Raw genomic sequence first — 21,424 nt, forward strand, 5'->3', positions numbered from 1 at the left:
ACTAGTATGCCTGTTTGAGTTACCCTATTTAAGTTCTCAGAGCAGTCCCCAAGCTTTCTTCCTGTAAAAAATAGAACTTTCCCTGTCCAGTCATGTCTGACTCTTAGGCATGGTGCTCATTTCCATTTCTTGGCTGAGGGACCCATTGCTGTCATAAGATATTTTCCATGATCCTGTGGCCAGCAAGACTATGCACCAAAGGGGCACAGAATGCTGTTGCCTTCCCATCGAAATGGTACCTATTTATCTAGTTGCATTTGCATGCTTTTGAACTCTAGGTGGGCAGCAACTATGGCAGGAACAGGAGTTCAGTTTGTAGTGCAGTGCTCGGGTCTTGAACCTGAGCTGTCAGCTTTCATCTTTAACCATTGAGCCATCACGCCCCTCTTTCTTCCTGTACTTCTGTTATAAAATAGAACATTCGCTAGAATTTTTTTTATTCAAATCTCACATTTATTTCATACTTTTTTTTCTGAAAGAAGCAAAATGTTCATACATCTAAAATAACAGACTCAGTCATTACAGTTGGCCATCTATCACTCATATCCTATTAATTTTATTACAATGTTAACTAGAATGTGTCATGGAGCTTTGTCTATGTGGTCATCAAGAGTCAATTACCTCTGTTGTACATAAACTAATTAGCTGCATATCTTATAAAAGTTGCACTTTTTGTAGTATCTGGTTTATATTTGACCACTGTATAAAATATACCATTTATCTTTTATTTTTTATAGAATAAGTATCCAGATGTTGTAGCACTTCCTGAAGGATTACATGGAGATTACATGGTCTTAAGAAGCACTCAACTTCCCGAGTAAGGCAACTTAACTGATTCATATTGATCCGTGGGGACAGATATCTATAGAAGCTGTGGTGCAGGGGCATAATAGCAGTAGCCATATTTTTCTCTTTCAAAGACCCCAAGGATATTAAAGCAATGTACTTAAGGGAAAGCGAGAATAATTGTGAACCTTGCTGAAAACCAGGTTCTTTTACAAGCCGTAAAGAAGCACATTTCATATCTTGTATTTATCAACCGTAGTATAGCTTAAAATATTGAAAAGCCATGGGGGAAAGTGTAATATTTTTCCCCCCCCAATAAAAAATAAATTCAAAATAAACCTCTCCCAAACATTTTGAATTGATTATTTTTTTAAAAAAACTATACTTTTTTAAGATGCTGAAAAGAAATCAACACAATCAAGAGAGAAAAGCATCTACATATCTACATATAAATATAAATATAAATATAAATACATATAAATATAAATATATAAATATCTACACTATCTAAAACATCCAAAACAATAAACTTAGAACATAGAACATAAAGAGTTGGAAGGGACGTCAGAGGTCTTCTAGTCCTGCTCGAGTAGGAGATCTTATATCATTTCAGACAATTGGTTGTCCAGTCTCTTTTTGAAAGCTTTCAGTAAAAGAGCGCCTACAACTTCTGCAAGCAAGCTATTCCACTGGAATAGCTTAGTTCTATCTATCTATCTATCTATCTATCTATCTATCTATCTATCTATCTATCTATCTATCCGTTCGATTTATATGCCGCCCTTTTCCGGAGACTCAGGGCAGCTTACAATGTGTTAAGCAATAGCCTTCATACTTTTGTATCTATCTGCTTAGTAGGGCTTTCGGGCCCCCCTAAGCGGTGTTCTTTTTTATACAAAGTCAACTTCTAGGTTGCTTCTCTCCTTGGTTAGTTTCTAACCATTGTTTCTTGTCTTGCCTTTTAGTGCTTTGGAAAATAGTTTGACACCCTCGTCTTTAATATAACTTGATAATACCATAGAGACCATTTGGTTTAAAATACTGTTGGTGTCTACTACTGTCCACCCAAACTAGGACATGTAGAAGCTGCTCTCTAAATACAACTTATAGATCCTTTTGAAAAGGAAATAGTAATGATGATGGGTTTTATTACAGCATCTGTAAAGAGACCATTTTTCCAAGCCCTTCCAGAAATTCCTATTTCTTCTTAAAGCATGAAAGAATTCAATAAGAGTAGCAACTATCCTTGATTTGGTATCATTTAATAGGAAAGATTATATCTTGGATATTAAGAGAAACTATATTTATTCAATTTCTATAGCCACCTGACTCAAACAAGTGACTCTGGACAGCTTACTTATTCTAAAATTATAAAACTATTAAAAACAGTAAAGCAGTAAAAACATTCACAAAAAATAAATACAAACAGTTTATTTTAATAAAAAGAAATAAATAATTCCATGGCAGGACAAGCAAATGGGAAATAGAGCTCAACATAGATGGGAGTTCTAAAAAAATAATGAAACTAAAGCAATCCAAATAAAGCAAGGTAGGGAAAGGATCCATGGCATAACTTGTGGATTCTTTTCTTTCCCCAAGGGGTCTATGTTGTATCTGTGTGAATCTTAGGAAGTTCAGGATAAGACAGAATCACTTTCTTGCTACTCTGTTCATATGACCAGGGGACTTGGATGGCAACATTCTGAACCCCTGCCCAACTGCCTCTCTCATAGGGAGAATTGGGAGAAAATATTTTTCTCCAGAGCCCCTGGTCTCACCCCATCCTCAAATTTGGTCCAATTTTGTTGAGTATGCAGAGTTTTTGTACTGACACAGATACCAATCTCCTTCACACAATTTCTTTCTAGTTGTCTTTTAGTTACAACTTTATTAGGGAAAAAAAACCAAGGGAAATCAGAAATAGCCAATATGGCTGCACCAAATCTAATTGTGGAACTGTCCTTTTTCAACCATTTTCAGGTTTTCATCCACCAGAAAACGGTACCACTATATTTTGTACTACCAAGTTCCAAATTGCCTTTGCATGAGATGAGAGTATTTAAAATAAAGTCTTTTATGCAGCTAATTTTCTCTACTTTGTGAGAGTATGTCCCTCTCTATCTGTATGCACTTGTTTTAATTATGTTTTCTGACTTTTATAGATTTGAATTAATGATTGTTTGGAAGATACAGGTAGATGAAAAAGGAAATGTTATACCAGTTTTGGATCTTTTGAACAAAATACCACTACAAGGTAAAACTTTGTCACAACCATCTTCTTCAGTTTTGTTTTTATTTTGAAAATCTTCTATGTTTACATTGTTGACTGCTACTCAACAGTCTCTCCTTTTGGAAAAACTCCAAAGATACAAAAAGATATAAAATAGTCCCAGTGGTTTGAACATTTTCATTCTTGTCAAGCCAGAGGCAGCAATTTTCATGAGAAAATTCTCAGAGTATAGCTCTGCGTGTCCCAAAAATGCTTTTTCAAAAGGCAACTGGACTTTGTTTTTTTCTTGAGGATGTTTCGCTTCTTATGCACAAGCTTCTTTATTTCTAACTGAATGGTGGGGGGGGGGGGAATGAAAGGTTTGATATTCCTTGCTGTCATCAAATCATTAGCGCTCTCTCTGAGAGTCATCAAGGTCACTTGGTTTATCTGTTCCTTCAGGGTCACTTGAATCAGAGTGCAAATGGTTGTGGAATCTTCTTGGAGCTGTTGAAAGGACTGTGTTATAAACAGGAGATAGGTGGTGTCTATCTCTTGCCTGCTGTTGGGTGAGGGCTGTTCAATTTTAACACGGACGGTCTCTTTGACCCCTCTTTCAAACCAGTGGTCGTCTCTGTCAAGAATGGGGACTTTGCTGTATTCAAAAGTGACCTTTATCTTTCTTAGATGAGAAGTGAAAAGTCTTCAAAGAAAAAACAAAAATTTCAATTGCCTTTTGAAAAAGCACCTTTAGGACAACTCTGACATGGATGAGCATCTCCATGTAGATATAGCTCTGCATCCATTAAGATCTGGGCAGCAGTTAGGCTTTTTTCAACACAATTTCTGACACCAATTGCTGACAAAGAAGAAAGCAGGGGTTTGAAATTCCAAGGTCAGATAATTTGTACTTGAAATAAATTTTAACTCTCTATTTCATCTCCTCTTATAGGCACTCTAGCTGACAAATTTGCATCAGATGCTCCACAAGGTTTCAGAAGTCTCTTGCATATGGTTGGGATACAGACCTCCATTGAAACTGTGATCAATTCAATTTCTGAAGGCAAATGAGTCCCAGGAAAGCCAGTTACGCATCTATCATTTTATTGAATATAAACATTAAGTTATTTTCCATTTAGAAACCATACCCATAAAACATGCTATCTGTACAATTATGGCACATATATATAAATTGTCATGACAAATAAATACAGCTTTTTAAATACAAAACGTCAAATCAGATACAAGTAGAATGCATTTCATTAAAAAATTAACTTTCTGAATCAAAGTGGTTTTTCCCCTTCTACATCAGTTCCTAAAACCTCCTCAGATCAGCCTGATAAATTCAAGTCTAAAAAAAGTGGCAGTTTCAGTTCACAGCTGTATGTATATATGTAACAGTGATTCTAGAATACAGAACAGTTTGGTAGTAATTAAAATTAAGCTACAGGAGCATCATACAGTAGCACACCTACTACTTCTTCCATAAACAGTGATTGAAGGCAAATCAGGTTTATCATACTCATAAAATAAAAATGAGACATTTTAATTTACAAAGCATAAGCTGAAATTTATTAACCACATGCTCCATGAAGAATGAGTACAGAAAAGAGCAAAAATGATGGCACTGATCTGCATATAACTTGCCTATATATTCCAGTATTATCTTTCCATATTTAGATTTCCTAGAATCAATTGTTTTAAATGCGACCCAAGTAGATAAGTAGCTATGTAAAGTTTTCACTGTTCTTTTAAAGTGCTGTAATAGGTTTTTTTTTTAGAAAAAGCGAAGTTTATATCAGTTTTTAAATACAAACACTCAAATTGAGCATTTTAATCAATATTTGCATCCCATGCATTCCTAATTATAGACAGTAAGATATAACAATCTAAGTTAAAAAGCTTGGTTAATGAGCACTCGTCATTTTATATCTGCCAATGCAGATTTAATTAAACTTAGCAGCTTACCATGTCAGCCCAACCCAAAATGGTTCTATCTTAAGTTTGCCAAAAGTAGAATTTCTACTCAAAATTACAAATTTTGTTTTCTGGAGGTAAGTTTTGGATTCACACATGGAATGCCACAAAGACTTGCATAGAACAGTGAGCAAAACAGCATTATATGCAAGATTTTTAGCTTATCTTGCCCTATATGCATTTTCTAGATGCAGAGTTTGATCGATTGCTGATTGCATATTGCAGGTGATATCTATCAAAATCAAATGCCCATTGCTACACAGCTGTTTGTCATTTGTTATTATTTCAAAACATTTTGAAATTTCAAATGCTTCGCGTATCTCTAGTTACTACTAATTGCTTTAAGAATGGTAGCCTTTCTGGAAAATGCTTCATATTATAATGTGAATATTTCAATAAAATATTTTTGAACAATTTTAGCAACATTCACAGTTACCAATAAGTTTAAAAGTTGTGTTCATTTAATTGTGCATTACAAATTTATTGGATTCAAATTCCAGAACTATGCCCTTACCTGACATCGACTGACTTGCAGCCCACAAGCTCAGGAGGGCAAGATTTAGAATTAAGATGAATAAATATCACAAAATACAGGGTTTTTTTAATTAATAGATCTAGGAGCAGAACTTGTGAGAGATACTCATAAATATTAACATTAAACTTAATATCATAATAGCAAATGAATTGGAATCCACACAAAATATCATTATAGATTTTTAGGGATACTTTCCGACAGATACATATTTTAGTGATGATACTCGACAGTCAAAAGATAAGATTGTGCCACTAAAAGCCAGGCTGTAAAAAGTGGTAGGCATCCAAGAAGCAATTGCAGAACTCGTTCTTACAGAAAGGAGGGCAGGGGTGGGAGAAGACTCTTCTTGCCCGCTGTCAAGCCCACCAAAATCACATCTACAGGAATTTGCATCACTAACATAATTCAGAGAGCCTGTGATATACAGCTTTCTCTGGTGCAAGACACCTTTGGCGCCAATCCAGCGATTTTTCAATAGCTGAAGCAGCTTTGGTTTCAAGTTTTTCACAGCATGTAAGAATCCTTTGTCTACCTACGTTAACATTTAACTTTTACCATTAGACATTCTAGAATTTCTCTTCCTGCTTTAAAATAAAATATAAGTAGTTACCTAGAATCCAAAATTCTGAATTCAGAGGTCCAATTACACAGTCTGCATTAGAAATGACATGGCATTGCCTCTTCAAATCACCCTTACTGCCACTGTGCAGCACAGCAGGGAAAGACTAGGCCTTCCACTGTAAAACCCAAGGCATATTTCACTATTTTCTCTTTGTGTGTGCAAGAGGTGGTTTTTTAAAAAACCCTAACAACTCTTGCACAGAGAGAGAGATCTCCCTTTGCTGAGAACATTTAATACCTCAATAATGTTGAGCTCAGGATAAAAAAATCCAATTGCTACTGAACTTGTATGCTCTAGCAAAGCAAATGGCTGCTGTTGAAGGTCTAAAGAGAAGCCAAGCAAAAATGCAGACAGAAAAATAAAACTATTACCCAGAGAAAATTTATGGCAATATTTTGAACTTCTCAATTGTTACCCATTGAAGCCTCAGAATGGCCCAGGCAACTGAAAAGGATATTAATGAGGCATCTAAATATTAATGAGGCATATGCAGCAAAGAATTGCTGAAAATGGTTAATTGTAATAGTAACTGTTTACATTACATAATTTCTAAAACCTCCTGTTTAATAAGGGAGCTAATTTGCTTTCATTGTTTTTATCATTATTCAAAAAAGGGGGGGTTCTTTATACATTAAATCTTTTTAATAAGTTTTGAACAATTCGGAGAACAACTACATAAGATCACTTTGAACATAAGAGACAATACATATGCAAGCAGCAGTCTAAGAAGCATTAATCTAGAATTATTTCTAATCAAGATTTTTGGAATTTGATCAGATCACCTCATTTATTTTAAACAAGTGATATTCAGCGATTCATATATAGTTATAGCTGCATTTAGAATTTTAATAAGGATACTGGTTTTCTGCATTTGAATAATCAAATTCTCTTCTACAGTCATAGAATAGTCATTTCATTCAAACTAATAGTACATGTCTCTCTTACAATAAATGCATTCTTCAAGGCAATCTCGGGGTTTTTTTGTGTTTCTGAAAGGTAGATAAATTGAAAGCACAACTGAAAATAATAATAAAAAAACCATAACTTAATCTTCCTCTGTGTTAAATATTTAGCCAGTTACATTTTATGGAGGACTAGTGTGCAGTCTTCATTTTCTTTTAAAAGATTTGACATTACTGAGTCATCTTTGGCTTGTGTCCTCTTCAGATAATAGTTCACTATCTTCCCATCAAGCTTATATTGATGACGAATGCTTTCATATGGCTTCAGGTCTAAATCCAGGACAGAAACTGAAAAGGTAAATCTCGATTTTGATGTTAGAACCACTGGCCTCTGCTCAGAGCTGAAATTTAAATAAGAACAATAATTACGATTTGGTATTCCAGAGAGGGAAAAACCATCTTTTTCTGTTCATCCTCATATATGAGAATTCTACCTATATCCTAATGGTGACAAGCTATAGCTGATGTTGCATTTTAAAAGTACTTGTGGTTTTAAGTAAAATACAGCTTTTCCAGTAGGAAATGTACAAAAATTTGTTTGAAACTTTTCCTACCATTTTATTTCAAACTTTCCTAAATGATTATTGCTTTCAGAACTGCTTTGTGAATAAATTACATGAGAGGTTAACCATAAGGTTATCTTAAAGTAGCAATTTTCACATAGCTTATTTTGTCACTGACAACCTAGGAATAAAGAAAGTTATTCTGATTCTCTAATAAATGCATCTATATTCTAAACTTGAATAAAGACCTAGACATTTGTGAACACAGCAACGTACACAACTTTGCATCTATTATTGAAATTATATCTTGGAATTTCTCATGTTGTTGGAATTGACTGTTTCTAAAGTTCTTTGGAAAGTAAAGACACTTATTTCTGTTACTGTTATACAGGACAGGAAATATGCCAATTTTCTTATTCATGTGCTTCCAAAATTTAGCAGTTTGAAAACATACAATTAATAATTACACCCCCAGAAAGCAACTTGACTGCTAATACCAATTCCAGAGGTACTTCCCATGTTTTGAATGTCTGGACTTCAAAATTTACAGTAGTAGCAATAATACAAACTAGATTGAAAAACCAAGCACTTCTCATGTCTGCAATATAACACCACTGCTGTGAGAGCTACATTGGTTGCTGGTGTGTTCCAAGTATAAAGTTGTAAATGGCTCAAAACTAGGGGACATGACTCTTTATCTTTTCCAGACAGATTTTGTCCACTTGGTCCAAATGAGGTCCCTACTTACTGTGAAGGTCAATAGGAAGGGGCATAAGAGCAGGTACTCATTGTGGGGTCTTAATCCCTCCCAAGGAAAGGGTGAGTCCCACTCTCACGGCCTTCAGAAAGCTTGATAAAGCTTGCTTGTTTCAGAAGGCTCTTAGAGGCTGATTGGTTTTGCTTTTATTGACTCTGACATACAAATGGCTCAATTCTTATGAATGCTTACTGTTGATATTTATGCACTATTGTTTTACTGTTGCTCTTTTAGTATACCACTTGGAACCTCTTCAAATGAAGTATATAAACAGTAGAAATAAATATAATCTTAATTTTTAATAATGTGATTGTGTTTAAATCAAAGATGAATATGCAGATAAACCTTTCTAGTTTTATATTTCTTCCATTTCCTTCAGATTATTGCACACACAGAGATATAAAAACTTACATCTATGTATGCAATGGACTATAAATAATACCAGTAAATGAGAATATTTACAGCTCAGGATTGAAATGAGGGGTTCTTGGTGCTCTCCGAGCTTGGTTGTTTTCTTGAAGACGTTTGATTAACCCAACTAGCACTGATGCTAGCACTGATGACATTACCCAATTTGGATAATGAAACATCTGAATTTAAGTGAAACTGTACTTTGCATACAAAAATTATATATTTCCTCTTGAAAAGCTGCAGAGCAGAATCACTACCTTTTATCCAGATATCAAACAAAGGTTTTTGAGGAGAGTTCATCTTTCCACTGTGCAACTCTTAAAACATCAGTTGACCGAAACATGGCAGCCATCAAAAACCAGGGCTTCTATGATGTGCTAAAATTAATGGCCATCATTCTAAAGATTGCTAAATCTCACAAAATTCCAATATCCCTGTGTGACCCCATGTGAGTAGGGCCATGAATTAGTTGGTCCAGGTTAATGGCTATCATGGAGGCTGTGAACTACCTCTAACCCTGGGATCAGAGATGGCAGACTGAAATACCCTAGAACCATAAGCCTGGGGGACTCTACTGCCAGCTCAGTCCCAGTGGGTGGGCAGGGATACTGCTACATTGCAGGGAGGAAAGGACGTGAGCAGTAATCCTCACTCATGTTACTTACTTTCTATCTTTCCTGTGTGGAGGATTACTATCAATATAGGCAGTGACTAATTCAGCACTTTCTGAATTGATACTTGTAGACAGGTAAATATTGGGTTTTTTAAAAATAAATTATCTTAGACATTACCATTCATCTTGTTGACAAGGTGAAAGCACAATCATTATGGAACAGTCCTTTGCTGTCATTGCAACTCTGTACTGCTGAACCTGTAACAAAAATCAAGTCTATAGTCACCTATCAGGCAACAAGAACTGAAAAACTGCATCCAGCCAGCCAGCCATCCTTCTCTTATTGTCTGTCTGTCTGTCTGTCTAATCATCTAGCTATCACCTATCTAATCACAAAAAAACCCTTCTCACTCTTATGGGTAGTTTGTATCTTTCTCAATCTCAGATCATCTATCAGAGGTCTGGGGGTCTGAGGGTTCTGAGCAGTATTTCAGCTGTTCCTAGCACTACATTCTTCTGGACAGAGAGCTCTAATGTCGCTCCTTGGTTCTGTTGGAGCTACTCTCCCCACTTAGGAATCACAATCCTAAGTGCCTCTATTACCACTGGGACCACTGGTGTTTAGTTTCCACATCCTCTCTAGTTCCTCTTTCAGACTCTGGTATTTTCCAGTGGACCTTGTTAATCTACGTGACATCCGAACTGACACAACTCTCCTAGTTCTTCTCACTTTAAAATTTCAGATAAACTGGTGAAGTTTTAAGGGTTAGGGTTAAGTAGGTGCCAGCTGGGATTTGGACTCCGGTCTCTCAATCAAAGGGTGTCACTTTAACAACTACACTATCCAGTGTATATATACCTATGTATATTTGTGTGTATGTGTGTGTAGCTATTACCCTATTTAAGGATTTATATGAAAACTACATTGTAAGTTCAGTTAGGAAAAACTAATTAGAGAAAAAAAATCTGGTTTTAATGCAAAGGGTTCAGGATGTTGCTTCTTGTGAATAGAGGTTATTAAACATATTTCTATCTCAATTTTACTTGATATATTTATATTCTCAAAACAATATACAATATTTGAAAGTAAACGCAGTAAAAGCTTACACAAGGATAGGATTAAATTGAAATGGAAATAAAAGTATTACACACAATACAAAATCAAGAGTACATGCCTAGATAGTCTTTTAATTTCCTCCGCTTTATCCCACAGTATTTTGTTGAAGAGGGTAACTGGTGTTGGTGTTAGTAGACAGCGATAGCTCAACAAGGCATCTGTGTTGTTTCTATTTTCCAAAGGACAATATACAGTATGCTACTAACTTTAGTTTAGTTCCATCATGCTACATTGTAATCTTCCTGTGTCTTTAGCAAAAGCGTAATGCTTTTGCACACGAAATTGTAAATATGTACAATTGTATATATATGATTGATTTAAAGAACTTGATTAAAAGAACTGAGGTTGTCTTGTCAAAATAAGGTACCTTTGCCAACGCATATGCTATTGTTCCATCATCCTCACTTGAGCGATCTAATAATTTCTCATAGAATGATTCATTATAAGGCCCATCAATCTGTAGTACGTTCCTAAAAAATACATTCAGAAAATAAAGTAAAATGCAGAGACCCAGAACTGAAAGCAAACAGATTTCTGTATCATGAAACAACAGCAACAAACTTATTTCAGTTGCTATTTCTTTAGCACAGCTCCCACAGTTCAAGTGTGTCACAATTAAGGCTACTGTCCCCTCTAGTGACCGCTGCCTAAAATTACATGAGACACTGAAGAAAGCAACACTGCAAACTAAGAACTCTCCAAAATAAATATTTTGCCTTTGGTTTTGCAGTGACAGGACGACTGCAAAAGATTGTTTTGTCGAATGACTGCAATAAAGGTTCCTGCCATGCTATTTTCAAGGTTGAAGGTTCTTACCACCCTACTTCCCACATTTAATCATAAACTAGCATTCCATGTTCATTGAATATCCTCAGATCTCACTGAGTTTTTAAGGAAGAAGAATCCTCTATTAGATTTTCTTAATATGTTTCTTCTCCATATTATAGCTTACTTAACCAATGCCTCCCCCCTGGTTTATTTTGAATTATTTTGTTCCCCAAAAGTGTACAGCATATAACTATTAATACTATAAGCAAAATATGTACAGTGTATGTAGAAAGTCTACAAACCGTTGTTAAAATGCCAAGTTTTAAGATTCAAAAAAATCAGACCAAGATAGATCTATTATTTTCCCCCCTAAAAGATTTCAGTTTCTTTTTCAATTTAATTGTACAGCTTATCTGTTATGTGAAAGATGGAAAAAAATTGAAGTGATTTATCTTGGTCTGATTTTTTTTTACATCTCAAAAACCTGGCATTTTAACAGGGGTATGCAGACTTTCCATATACACTGTACTGCATAAAATATGTACCACAGTTCTACTCCAAGAAGTTCTAAATTCTTGAAAAGTATACTTAGGCTATTTCATTTTTAATTTATATGCCATCAGGGTCACCGGGAGTTGGGTAGCCTTATTTTAAATAAATGAATGAATTTCGACCAAATTATTTATAATATAAAATTTGAACAAAGTAAATAAAGCATATAAACAAAAAAGACAAAAATGCATTTTTTTTAAAAAAAAAAAAGTAGATTTTGTACTGTGATGTTTGCTCAATATGGTTTGATAAGTCACCAATGATTGGAAACAAATATTCTTCCTACATCAGATCTATTGTCATTCTCATTTTCTTTAAAGTTTAGGCATATTGCCTATATGATTTGAGCATGTGAAAAATAAAATATTTATAAATAGCAAGGATAGTTTTCATTTTTGAAGAACTGCAACTAAAGGAAACCAGACAGCCATAATTTTCTTTGAAAAATGCAGAAACCTTAATTCTTAAAATCAATTAGAATAATAAACACTTTGCAGTGTTTTTTGACAGTTGTTAAATAAAACTGAAGGAAGAAGGCACCCCCCAAAAAAGTTAAAATTTTTAGTTTTTGATTCAGATATGTCAGGAAAAAAGCTATTTTGGGATTGAAACTCCAATTTCTATTTTTTACTTTGCTAATAGAGAAATCAGAGCCTCATTATTATAACAAAACTACTAAATTTGGGGATTTTAGGATACAAATTTTAGATTTAGCAGAGATATTATAGTTGAATACTGTACATTTGTAGACATAACTGGATAGTACAGTTTAGGGTCAGGTGACAAGGTCATTCTCAAAGGTTTGAGCTCTGGACCTAAACCAGCATCAAGATGCTACGCGTTTTGAGTTCTAAAGGATTTAATGAGCCGGACTCTCGGCACACAATGAGTTCCAAACAAGTAGCCAAACGGGAAAAAGGCATTTTAAAGTCAACACTGGGAGCTTCCGCTATACTAACTCTTAAGTATAAAGTCATACTCTAAGACTGAGAGGGGTTAAGATACTATTGTTTTTAAAAGGTGCTGCATACTTAGGTCTCCTCTGACCATACTAATTTGCTGATCTGAAACCCAGTATCACTTACCTCTCTTTGGGAAACTCTTCCAAGTATTGTTCAACTCTGTTGTACAAAGGATAAACCCCTTCTATATCCAGTGTATCCAGCATTTGAGCCTGAAGTGTTTTGTAAAGGAGACATCCCTTTGGCAAGCCAGAAGTCTCTATTTTGTTTTTAGCTAAAAAGAATAAGTTTCAAACAGTTTTTACAATGGATATATCAATCTCTCTGACCAAAAACAGCAGAGAATCGAAGTGTGATCCTTCTATTATAAAAACACAGATGTCAAAAACTGGAAAAAGAAACTTTGCAATTCAGTTCCTTGCTCTACTTTGAAAGAAATCTTCCAACGGAGAAACTGTGACATCAGATTTGTATTGGCATTTCCCTATACGAGAGAAGGTTTTACAAAATGATCCTAAATAGCATATTGTAAAACATTGTCTAAGTTCGTTCAGAATTTGTGGAAGTTCGTTCAGAATTTGTGGAAAATGTTCTTAGAACATTTAGAAAATGTTTAGGGCCTGGTAAACATTTAGGGCCTGGTGGCTCAGCAGACTAAAAGCATTGTGATTAACACCAGCTGTCTGCAATTACTGTAAGTTCGAATCTCACCAGGCTCAAGGTTGACTCAGCCTTCCATCCTTTTTAAAGTAAGTAAAATGAGGACCCAGTTTGTGGGGCAATAAGCTGACTTTGTATAAATATACAAAAGTATGAAGGCTGTTGCTTAACGCATTGTAAGCTGCCCTGAGTCTCCAGAGAAGGGCGGCATATAAATCAAATTAAAAAAAAAAAGGCACAAAAATTCTTACCATTCCGCACTAGCTCTTTACCGAAAGCACTGGCTTCGCAATAGCTCCTTCCTTGTGAGCTGGGAACTGTCTTCAATTCACCTGCTTTACAGGTATCTGTATTACTCAGTAGAATCGTTGTTATTACATGGATCAACTCTTTCAGAATTGTCCTTGTACAATGAGGCCCACTGACCAGGCCATTTGAAGGAAAGAAGAAAGGTTTCAGGTGGCAAGCAAGTTCATTCAAATCTGAGAGCGAATCCTCATTATCTTTGCAGCCATAAATTAATTCACCATTCTGTAAAAGAAAGGAAGTTAATTAATACCTTTAAAATAGTAACAAAAATAATTCAACTGTTGCAAAAGGGATATCCCAACTATACTTTCTGATTATACCCACTGTACTTCATAGGTGGGATGCAAAGAACAATAACTTGGCTTGCAAGATAGTCTCTAAATTAAGATCCTAGCTTGCATAAAATAGCATGAGTTTATTTGGAGGTAAAACTAGATTTTTTTAAAATCACAGCATATTAGCCAATATGTGAAAAACTTAACTGGTCCTGATCATACCATTATAAGAGTATGCTGCAGATGGTGACTATTGCTGGTAATTTAGTCTACATTTTTTCTATCTGAAAGCCTCAGTTGAACAAAGCCATGATAAGCACTGGAGCTTGATATCTATAGGTGATGACCTAGTACTGTACTGTATAGATTTTGCAACTCAAAATACAAGAAGAATAAATGTGAAATACATAAATTAATAAAGGGAGGGGAAGAAATGTTGTGTTTTCGTGAAACTATAAGAAAGGAGCAAAACAGATTTGAATAAAGGTCTAAACTTGGGGGAAATGATCGATGAATAACACCCCTGCAGTCTATTTCAGCCTCTGCCACTTATCTCCGCCACCTGGAACCAGCCGAAAATGGGACATACAAAGGCCAAAAATGGGGCACGCGGAGGCCAAAAACGGGATGCGAGGAGGCCAAAAATGGGGCGTGCAGAGGCGGCAATAGGCGGCAATGGGCGATGGGCGTCGACAGTGGCGATGGGCGGTGGCAATCCCCGCAGCTTGGAACAGCTGATGGGTGATATTCCGGGAGACAGACCAACCACCCATCAGCTGCTCGTGCTAAATCAGGCTGCGCTGAACCTGATCAGGCTGTTTGCTGTTTGTTGCAAGGAGGCAATTTTCTGGGAGGCAGAGGCAGATTTTTTTTTCTTGTTTTTCTCCCCAAAAGCTAGGTGCGTCTTATAGTCCGAAAAATACGGGTACTGCTATATACATATGTTAGGGCAATCTGAATTAAAATTAGTGTGTGATAATGCATCTTGCAACTGAAGAGGTGAGAGTAAGTAATTCTTAACTGGAAACTACTTGATCAAGCTTTTACTCAGTGATAAATAATAGATCCCTATTTAACTACTTGATCATCAAGACAAATTACATGAAGCAGGAGAAATACATGATTTGGAAAATGAAAGCAGCAAGTAGAGAGAAAGTTTTAAGACCCTGCCGAATTCACTGCTTTCCTCATATTTCTTTCTTCCCTAATCACAGCAAAGAACAGCTATCAAAGTCTCTATAGATTTCTTGTTCCAATACTAGATATAAAAATTAAGATGTAATTTACAAAAGGAAAAAAATCATTAAGAGCTGTAGACTAAAATCAACCAATATTGGAATGAAAAAATCCTTCTGAATATGAATGTAGGTCTGCAAATGCTAGAGATTGTTACACTGATTTCATCCATCTTATGGAGGAGGAGGAAATGGGACTGCCAACCAGCAACAATTTGATCAGAAATGGAGATTGATGTTCGTCAGGGATTCATTCACTATTAGATATAAACAAGAGCCCTGTGACACAGTGGGTATATGCAGCGTTGCAGGCAAACTCTGCCCACAGACTGGAGTTTGATCTGACACGGCACAAAGTTGACCCAACTTTCCATCTTTCCGAGGTTGGTAAAATGAAGAGCCAGACTATTGGGGGCAATATGCAAATACTATAAACTGCCCAGAGAGTGCTGTAATGCACTATGGGGCAGTATATAAGTCTAAATGCTATTGCTATTGCTACTAACAGCTGGTTGAAGAACAGCACAGAAATTGGGGGACTGAAACTGATCTAGAAGATGGAAGGAAATTGAACGGAGAATGAAGCAGGACCCTCCAAACCTTGAAAAAAATGACAGGAGGGAATTACTCCATCAAAGAAGCACAGTGATACTTTGTAGATCCCAGCCTTCCACAGCAGAAGATAATAGAAGCTAAGCTAGCATATTCAACCTTAACAAATCAAGTCACACAAATTGTAGTGGGATTTCTGATATCCCAGTTGAGACAGGATCAACTGGAATGAAAAGAGGCTGGTTACGCTAGTAATCAACTTGCATCTAAATGCTGGACTTCAAAGACCTGAAGCAATGTTGTATATGTAACTTAGTTTCTTGTAGTACTTCTTTACTTAAAAAAAAAAACCCAAAGAAGAAGCCTAGTATGTCTAATCTTTGATGTCTGTGTCTTCCAAAGGATTATAGAAATGCTAACATGATGTAACTGATCCCTGCTCAACTTTAATCCAAGACTGTCACAAAGGGGCATATAGACTTCCAAAAATGTATGCTAATTACAGCTTCTAACTAGTGTATGCTTTCTTAAATGAGCTTCGTAATTCTCAACCAGATCTATCATTTTTTATACTTCTGTCCAAATTTGCAGACTCAATTCACTCTTCCCCGTCTATAGCATTTCTCTACTTTAAACTTCCAAATCATGTTCATTAAGCATATTTCTGAATTATTTTCAGAAAATAAAAAAAGGGAAAAGGATTATTTCAAACAACATCAGTGTAAGTAATTTGCCCAGTAAGCAAAGTGTTGATTGCGGTTTTATTTAAATCATGGAGATGGGAGCTTGGACTTTCAGAAGCTGCTTCCTAATTAAGCACATTAGAACAAAAATAAGAAAGTGAAGTAGGCTGGATGAAGAACAAAAGCTTCCCTGAAAAATTCAGAGCACCTTACCTTAAATATTTTTAAATTATTCTGTGCTTCATATAATAGGCTTCTCAAGGCAAAGTGCATTCGCTGTTTATTTCTAAAATATAAAAAAAACAATATTTAAAATGAAGTGTAATCAATCTATAACTAAAATAAACTTGTTTACTCTGATTTATCTGATCTACTTTCAAACATATTTTATTTCTAACTCTATGACCTTATGACTGGGACTATTCTCCACTCTAATACTTAAGACAGTTCTACTTAGAAGCTATTTGTAAGACCCATATTTTCCACATTTTTTTCCTGAAAATTGTTCCAATTATTTTTCCAACTACCACATTATTAGCTTCTTTCCATAACTTTAACTGTATATATCATGCAGCTCTGTACTGATTAACAGACGGAAACTTTCCATGTTATGAGTAACGTTGTTAAAATTTCATATAGCAGCATAACTTTTTAAAATAAGTAGGAAGAATAACAGCTCAATGAAGGAAATATATATTAAAAATAAGATATATACTTTCTTACCCTGAGAATAGATCTAGCGGACAATATTTACTTAGATGTTTCCATTTTCCTTTTGCTACCTGTTGACAAACAGAACATATGACTTCCTAAATATGCATTCATTTATTTCTCGAATTTCCAATTAATTTAATTTCCAGAACTGTTCAATCTGGGAGTTCATCAATATCTCCAGATACTTCCACTCATGCCTTTAGTTTCCCTGACCTCCCAGCTTAAGAAAGTTACAATCTCTAACATTCTGCTTCTTCACACTTTTCCCAACAAAAGCATTTCCCTCCATTTACATGCCAGTGTAGATTAATGTAAATAAAATGGCCTTCACAACTGAAAAAGGAATGAGTTTTGACTTATACATAATCATGTGTACCATATTCAAATGGAGTATTAATTCCACTCTATCAAAAGCTTACAATCCACTTAAATTGTACATTACCTTTAGATGCTGGTGCATGCAGTAACGACAAACTTTATATTTTATATCTTGTGAAACATGACTGGAAAAGGGGAGAAACCCACATTTTGGCTGCAAGAAAAAGTGCAGTTTAAAATTTAGGACATCTTTGCTTTGTATTTAAAAGTAATACCAACACCCCCCCCCCCATTCACTCCCAATAACGTAAGGTTTTTAGGATCTTTCAGCCTTTCAGTGAACTCTTATAAAAAGCAGTACACAAACTTTCTAACCCTAAGACACACAAAGAACAGAAATATTTATTTTACTCTTGCTACAAAATGATTGATACATTCCCAGAAGTATTACTTAATTATTTGGCATAAATCTAAATGGCTATAACACTTTTAACTGTTCAAATTTTCAAACATTTAAATCTGCATAAGTGCCACCCAAAAAGAAGAAGAATTTCAATATATTTGATGTCATTAAGGAGGAATACTGTAACAAAATCACTCTAACAACACTGTTTCATTCTATCTCCCTTGTGAGAAGTAGCCATCAGGACGGGTATACAAAGTGGCCTACATTATAGTTCTATTTTAAAAAATTATGCCTGATTAAAATGGGCTTCAAAACTTTCTATGATTTTAAGTAAGTTGCAAAATGCCATTTCATCTTTTATAGTTACTTCCTCTAATGGAAACAAAACATTGAAATTATGTTTCTACATTGTTTAACATTTCATTCTGCTAATAAAATTAAAGGGTATAAAAGCAACAATGTGAACACAAAGTATTGATTGTATCGAATTCTTGATGTACTCACCTTAATTTCTATACAAAGTTTAGGGCGATGTTCAACAAAATGCATCCTGGTGAGATTAGGAAGGCACAAAGCATAACCACTAAGAGCATCCATCTCTTTATCACAGCGTGATTCTAAAGAAAAAGGATATTAACTGAGAAAGATTTTTAGAAAACATGGCAAACATTATTCTTCTCTTGATAGTTTTAAAATAGCTAAACAATAATAAGCCATTGGCATTTCAATTTTTTTTTTATTTGAGAAAAAAACCTCCTGTAGTTAATAGTGTCATTACTGGGTTTCAATATGGGAAACCCACAATGAAATCTCTACAAATTATCAAATAAGCACAGATTCATAGAAATAGTTGAGAGTATATAACTTCTGCTTTGAACTTTTTCAAGGAAGGAAGGGTGGAATACAAACACAGAACCTACTATTGTGCTCAACACACATAAACTTTCCATGCTATTCAATACAGGAGTCTAATAACTTTGTTATTACCTTCCCCAAACTGCCAAAACAAATTTCAATCAAATGCATTTCTAAGTTGAATGCTATTTGCATTTTACTTTTTATTCATGTTTTCATATTTGCCTTTTATTCAAGTTCAATAAAAATTGTAAGAACTCTTGGGGAAAAGTAATCGGATATTGTTTTGTTCAATTATACAAGTGTTCCAGCATCTATATAGCAATTGTGTTGAAAAATTCTCTGAAGTACTTATTTGAAAAATACAAGATCTTAAAATTTACGTTGGATTTGGAATCATGATATGAATATTGGCTGCACTGTAGATAGGCTTACATGTCAAGAAGGTTTGAATTATCAACCTGTTTCAAAAGTAAATAAGTAACTTCTAATCAATCCTGGGTGATTTGTAAAAGTTTAAATGATTAATCAATTCAGCCCTGATTAAGTCTGGAATGGAAGACTAGGAAATCCTACATTTATAGGCAAGCTGGAAGAGCGGGGCGGGGGGATTAGAAAGAAGGCAGTGGTAGGTCACTTCCATATTGATACCAAACAACCAATATAGACATGTTTATTTAATCACAATCAAATTCAAGTCAGGAGAGTCTTTGATTTATATTATGCTGGAGAAAGGTGTCAACTTAATGTAAAAACAGAAATAAAAAATAATCTGTACCATACATAGTATCAAATATGCAATGTATTAGCTGTAAAGGTGAATGTTCCACTCACACATATGTGCTAGTCGTTCCCGACTCTAGGGGGCAGTGCTCATCTCTGTTTCAAAGCAAAGAGCCAGCGCTGTCCAAAGATGTCTCTGTGGTCATGTGGCCGATATGACTAAAGGCCAAAGGCGCACGGAATGCTGTTACCTTTCCACCAAAGGTGGTCCCTATTTTTCTACTTGCATTTTTTACGTGCTTTCGAACTGCTAGGTTGGCAGAAGCTGGGACAAGTAACGGGAGCTCACCCTATTACACAATGCCAGGGATTCAAACTGCTGAACTGCCAACCTTTCGATCGACAAGCTCAGCATCTTAGCCACTGAGCCACTGCATCCCTCTTACAGTATTAGCTGTAAGAGATGTTAATTATTCATCCAAAAAATATAATAGGTACAAATAAATGATACCCCATTAACTAAAGAAATTTTGATTCAACTTTGGGGAAAATATTTAAGAGATGTACTTCCTGTTGCAGCAAAGCCTGTGTGGGATTTTCTATTATTTTGCAACCAAATACAAGTTGAACCAGCTTTAGCATCAAACAATATACCATTATACTGCTACATTTTTCTCTTTTAAAAAGGCAAGTTATTCTGAGAAGAGAAAATGTACTATTTACATATTTGATGGCCTTTTTTGCCTCAATAACTTTTGTCCTGATGCTTTTATTGTCCTGAATAACTTTCCATAGATACCACCTGAAAACTCTAAAATAGAGGCTTTTATGTCTGAGGGATCTGTAAGTATATATTCACAATTACAACCATAATGAAGTATTTGTGTCCAAGTTAATTATGTGTTCAACACTCAATAACAATGGAAAATCCAATTCCAACATAAAATGAGGGACAGAAGGGGAAAAGAGAAGCCAATGTATACAAGTATCTAGACGTGTGTGTGTGTGTGTGTGTGTGAATAGATCAAGCTACACAAACATTTTCAGGAACATACATGGCATCTAAGAGGCCTTATAGGAGCAAACTGGTGCCCCTATAGAGCCCTGGTGGTGCAGCAGACTAAAGCACTGTTATTAACATCAGCTGCCTGCAATTACTGCAAGTTCAAATCTCACCAGGCTCAAGGTTGACTCAGCCTTCCACCCTTTCTAAGGTAGGTAAAATGAGGACCCAGATTGTGGGGGCAATAAGCTGACTTTGTATAAATATACAAAAGTATGAAGGCTATTGCTTAACGCATTGTAAGCTGCCATGAGTCTTCGAAGAAGGGCGGCATATAAATCAAATTTAAAAAAAACTCCAAAAATTTAGTTTGAGAACAAAGGCTGAATTTGGCATAATTCAACTTGTGTTGAATTAAAATTACACTAAATATAATTTACCTTATTGTTCCATACAACACATTAACTAAAATTTGTTAGCAATTTCTGGAGGGATTCAAGAACTGAGTTTCAGAAGGCAATATACAGTTCTGAAATCTCAGTTTGCTTAGCTCCACTGTAGGAAAAGATAGTCCTTGACTTATGACCACAACTGAGACTACAATTTCCATTGGTAAGCATGCTGATTCTTAAGTGTGTCATGTCCAATTTTATGACTATTTTTGCCATGTTTATTAAGCTAATCAATGCAGTTGTTAAGTGAATCATATGGTCATTAAGTGAATGTGGCTTCCCCCATTGACTTTGCTTGTTGGAAGCTGGCTAGGAAGGTCGCAAGTGGCAATCATATGCAGCCATTGTAAGTACATGTCAGTTGTCAAACACCCAAATTTTGATCACCGATGACGAGGATGCTGCAATGGTCATTAACTGCAAGGATTGGTTGTAAGTCACTTCTTTCAGTGCCATTATTATTTT

General features: G+C 35.3%; 2 protein-coding genes across 2 annotated transcripts in view; one reads left to right on the top strand and one right to left on the bottom strand.

Moving 5' to 3' along the window:
• The first annotated feature begins 757 nt into the window (after positions 1 to 757).
• LOC139312318 (centromere protein P-like) lies at positions 758 to 4,700 on the top strand. The gene is made up of 3 exons (XM_070937014.1): positions 758 to 817; positions 2,949 to 3,040; positions 3,948 to 4,700. Exons 1-3 carry the CDS (start codon positions 789 to 791, stop codon positions 4,064 to 4,066), a joined length of 240 nt encoding a protein of 79 aa, XP_070793115.1. The 5' UTR covers positions 758 to 788; the 3' UTR covers positions 4,067 to 4,700.
• A 2,373-nt stretch (positions 4,701 to 7,073) lies between these two features.
• Positions 7,074 to 21,424, bottom strand: part of IPPK (inositol-pentakisphosphate 2-kinase) — a 28,646-nt gene continuing 14,295 nt past the window's right edge. The window contains exons 5-13 of the mRNA XM_070933685.1: positions 18,431 to 18,543; positions 17,645 to 17,734; positions 17,212 to 17,270; positions 16,702 to 16,774; positions 13,686 to 13,965; positions 12,898 to 13,048; positions 10,860 to 10,962; positions 9,554 to 9,633; positions 7,074 to 7,432 (exon numbers count right to left, since the gene is read on the bottom strand). Of these exons, the coding sequence (XP_070789786.1) occupies positions 7,207 to 7,432; positions 9,554 to 9,633; positions 10,860 to 10,962; positions 12,898 to 13,048; positions 13,686 to 13,965; positions 16,702 to 16,774; positions 17,212 to 17,270; positions 17,645 to 17,734; positions 18,431 to 18,543 (1,175 nt within the window). The 3' untranslated portion in view covers positions 7,074 to 7,206. The remainder of the gene's footprint in view (positions 7,433 to 9,553; positions 9,634 to 10,859; positions 10,963 to 12,897; positions 13,049 to 13,685; positions 13,966 to 16,701; positions 16,775 to 17,211; positions 17,271 to 17,644; positions 17,735 to 18,430; positions 18,544 to 21,424) is intronic.

The sequence above is a fragment of the Pituophis catenifer genome, unplaced genomic scaffold (genome assembly GCF_029215685.1).
Source record: "Pituophis catenifer annectens isolate HBS135680 unplaced genomic scaffold, rPitCat1.0.hap2 SCAF_2, whole genome shotgun sequence".
Lineage (NCBI taxonomy): Eukaryota > Metazoa > Chordata > Lepidosauria > Squamata > Colubridae > Pituophis > Pituophis catenifer.

Excerpts from the sequence above, each read along its gene's own strand:
- LOC139312318 (XM_070937014.1), top strand. The coding sequence starts at position 789 with ATGGTCTTAAGAAGCACTCAACTTCCCGA. Across the intron at positions 818-2,948 it reads AGAAGCACTCAACTTCCCGA|ATTTGAATTAATGATTGTTT; the intron begins GTAAGGCAACTT and ends TGACTTTTATAG. Across the intron at positions 3,041-3,947 it reads GAACAAAATACCACTACAAG|GCACTCTAGCTGACAAATTT; the intron begins GTAAAACTTTGT and ends CTCCTCTTATAG.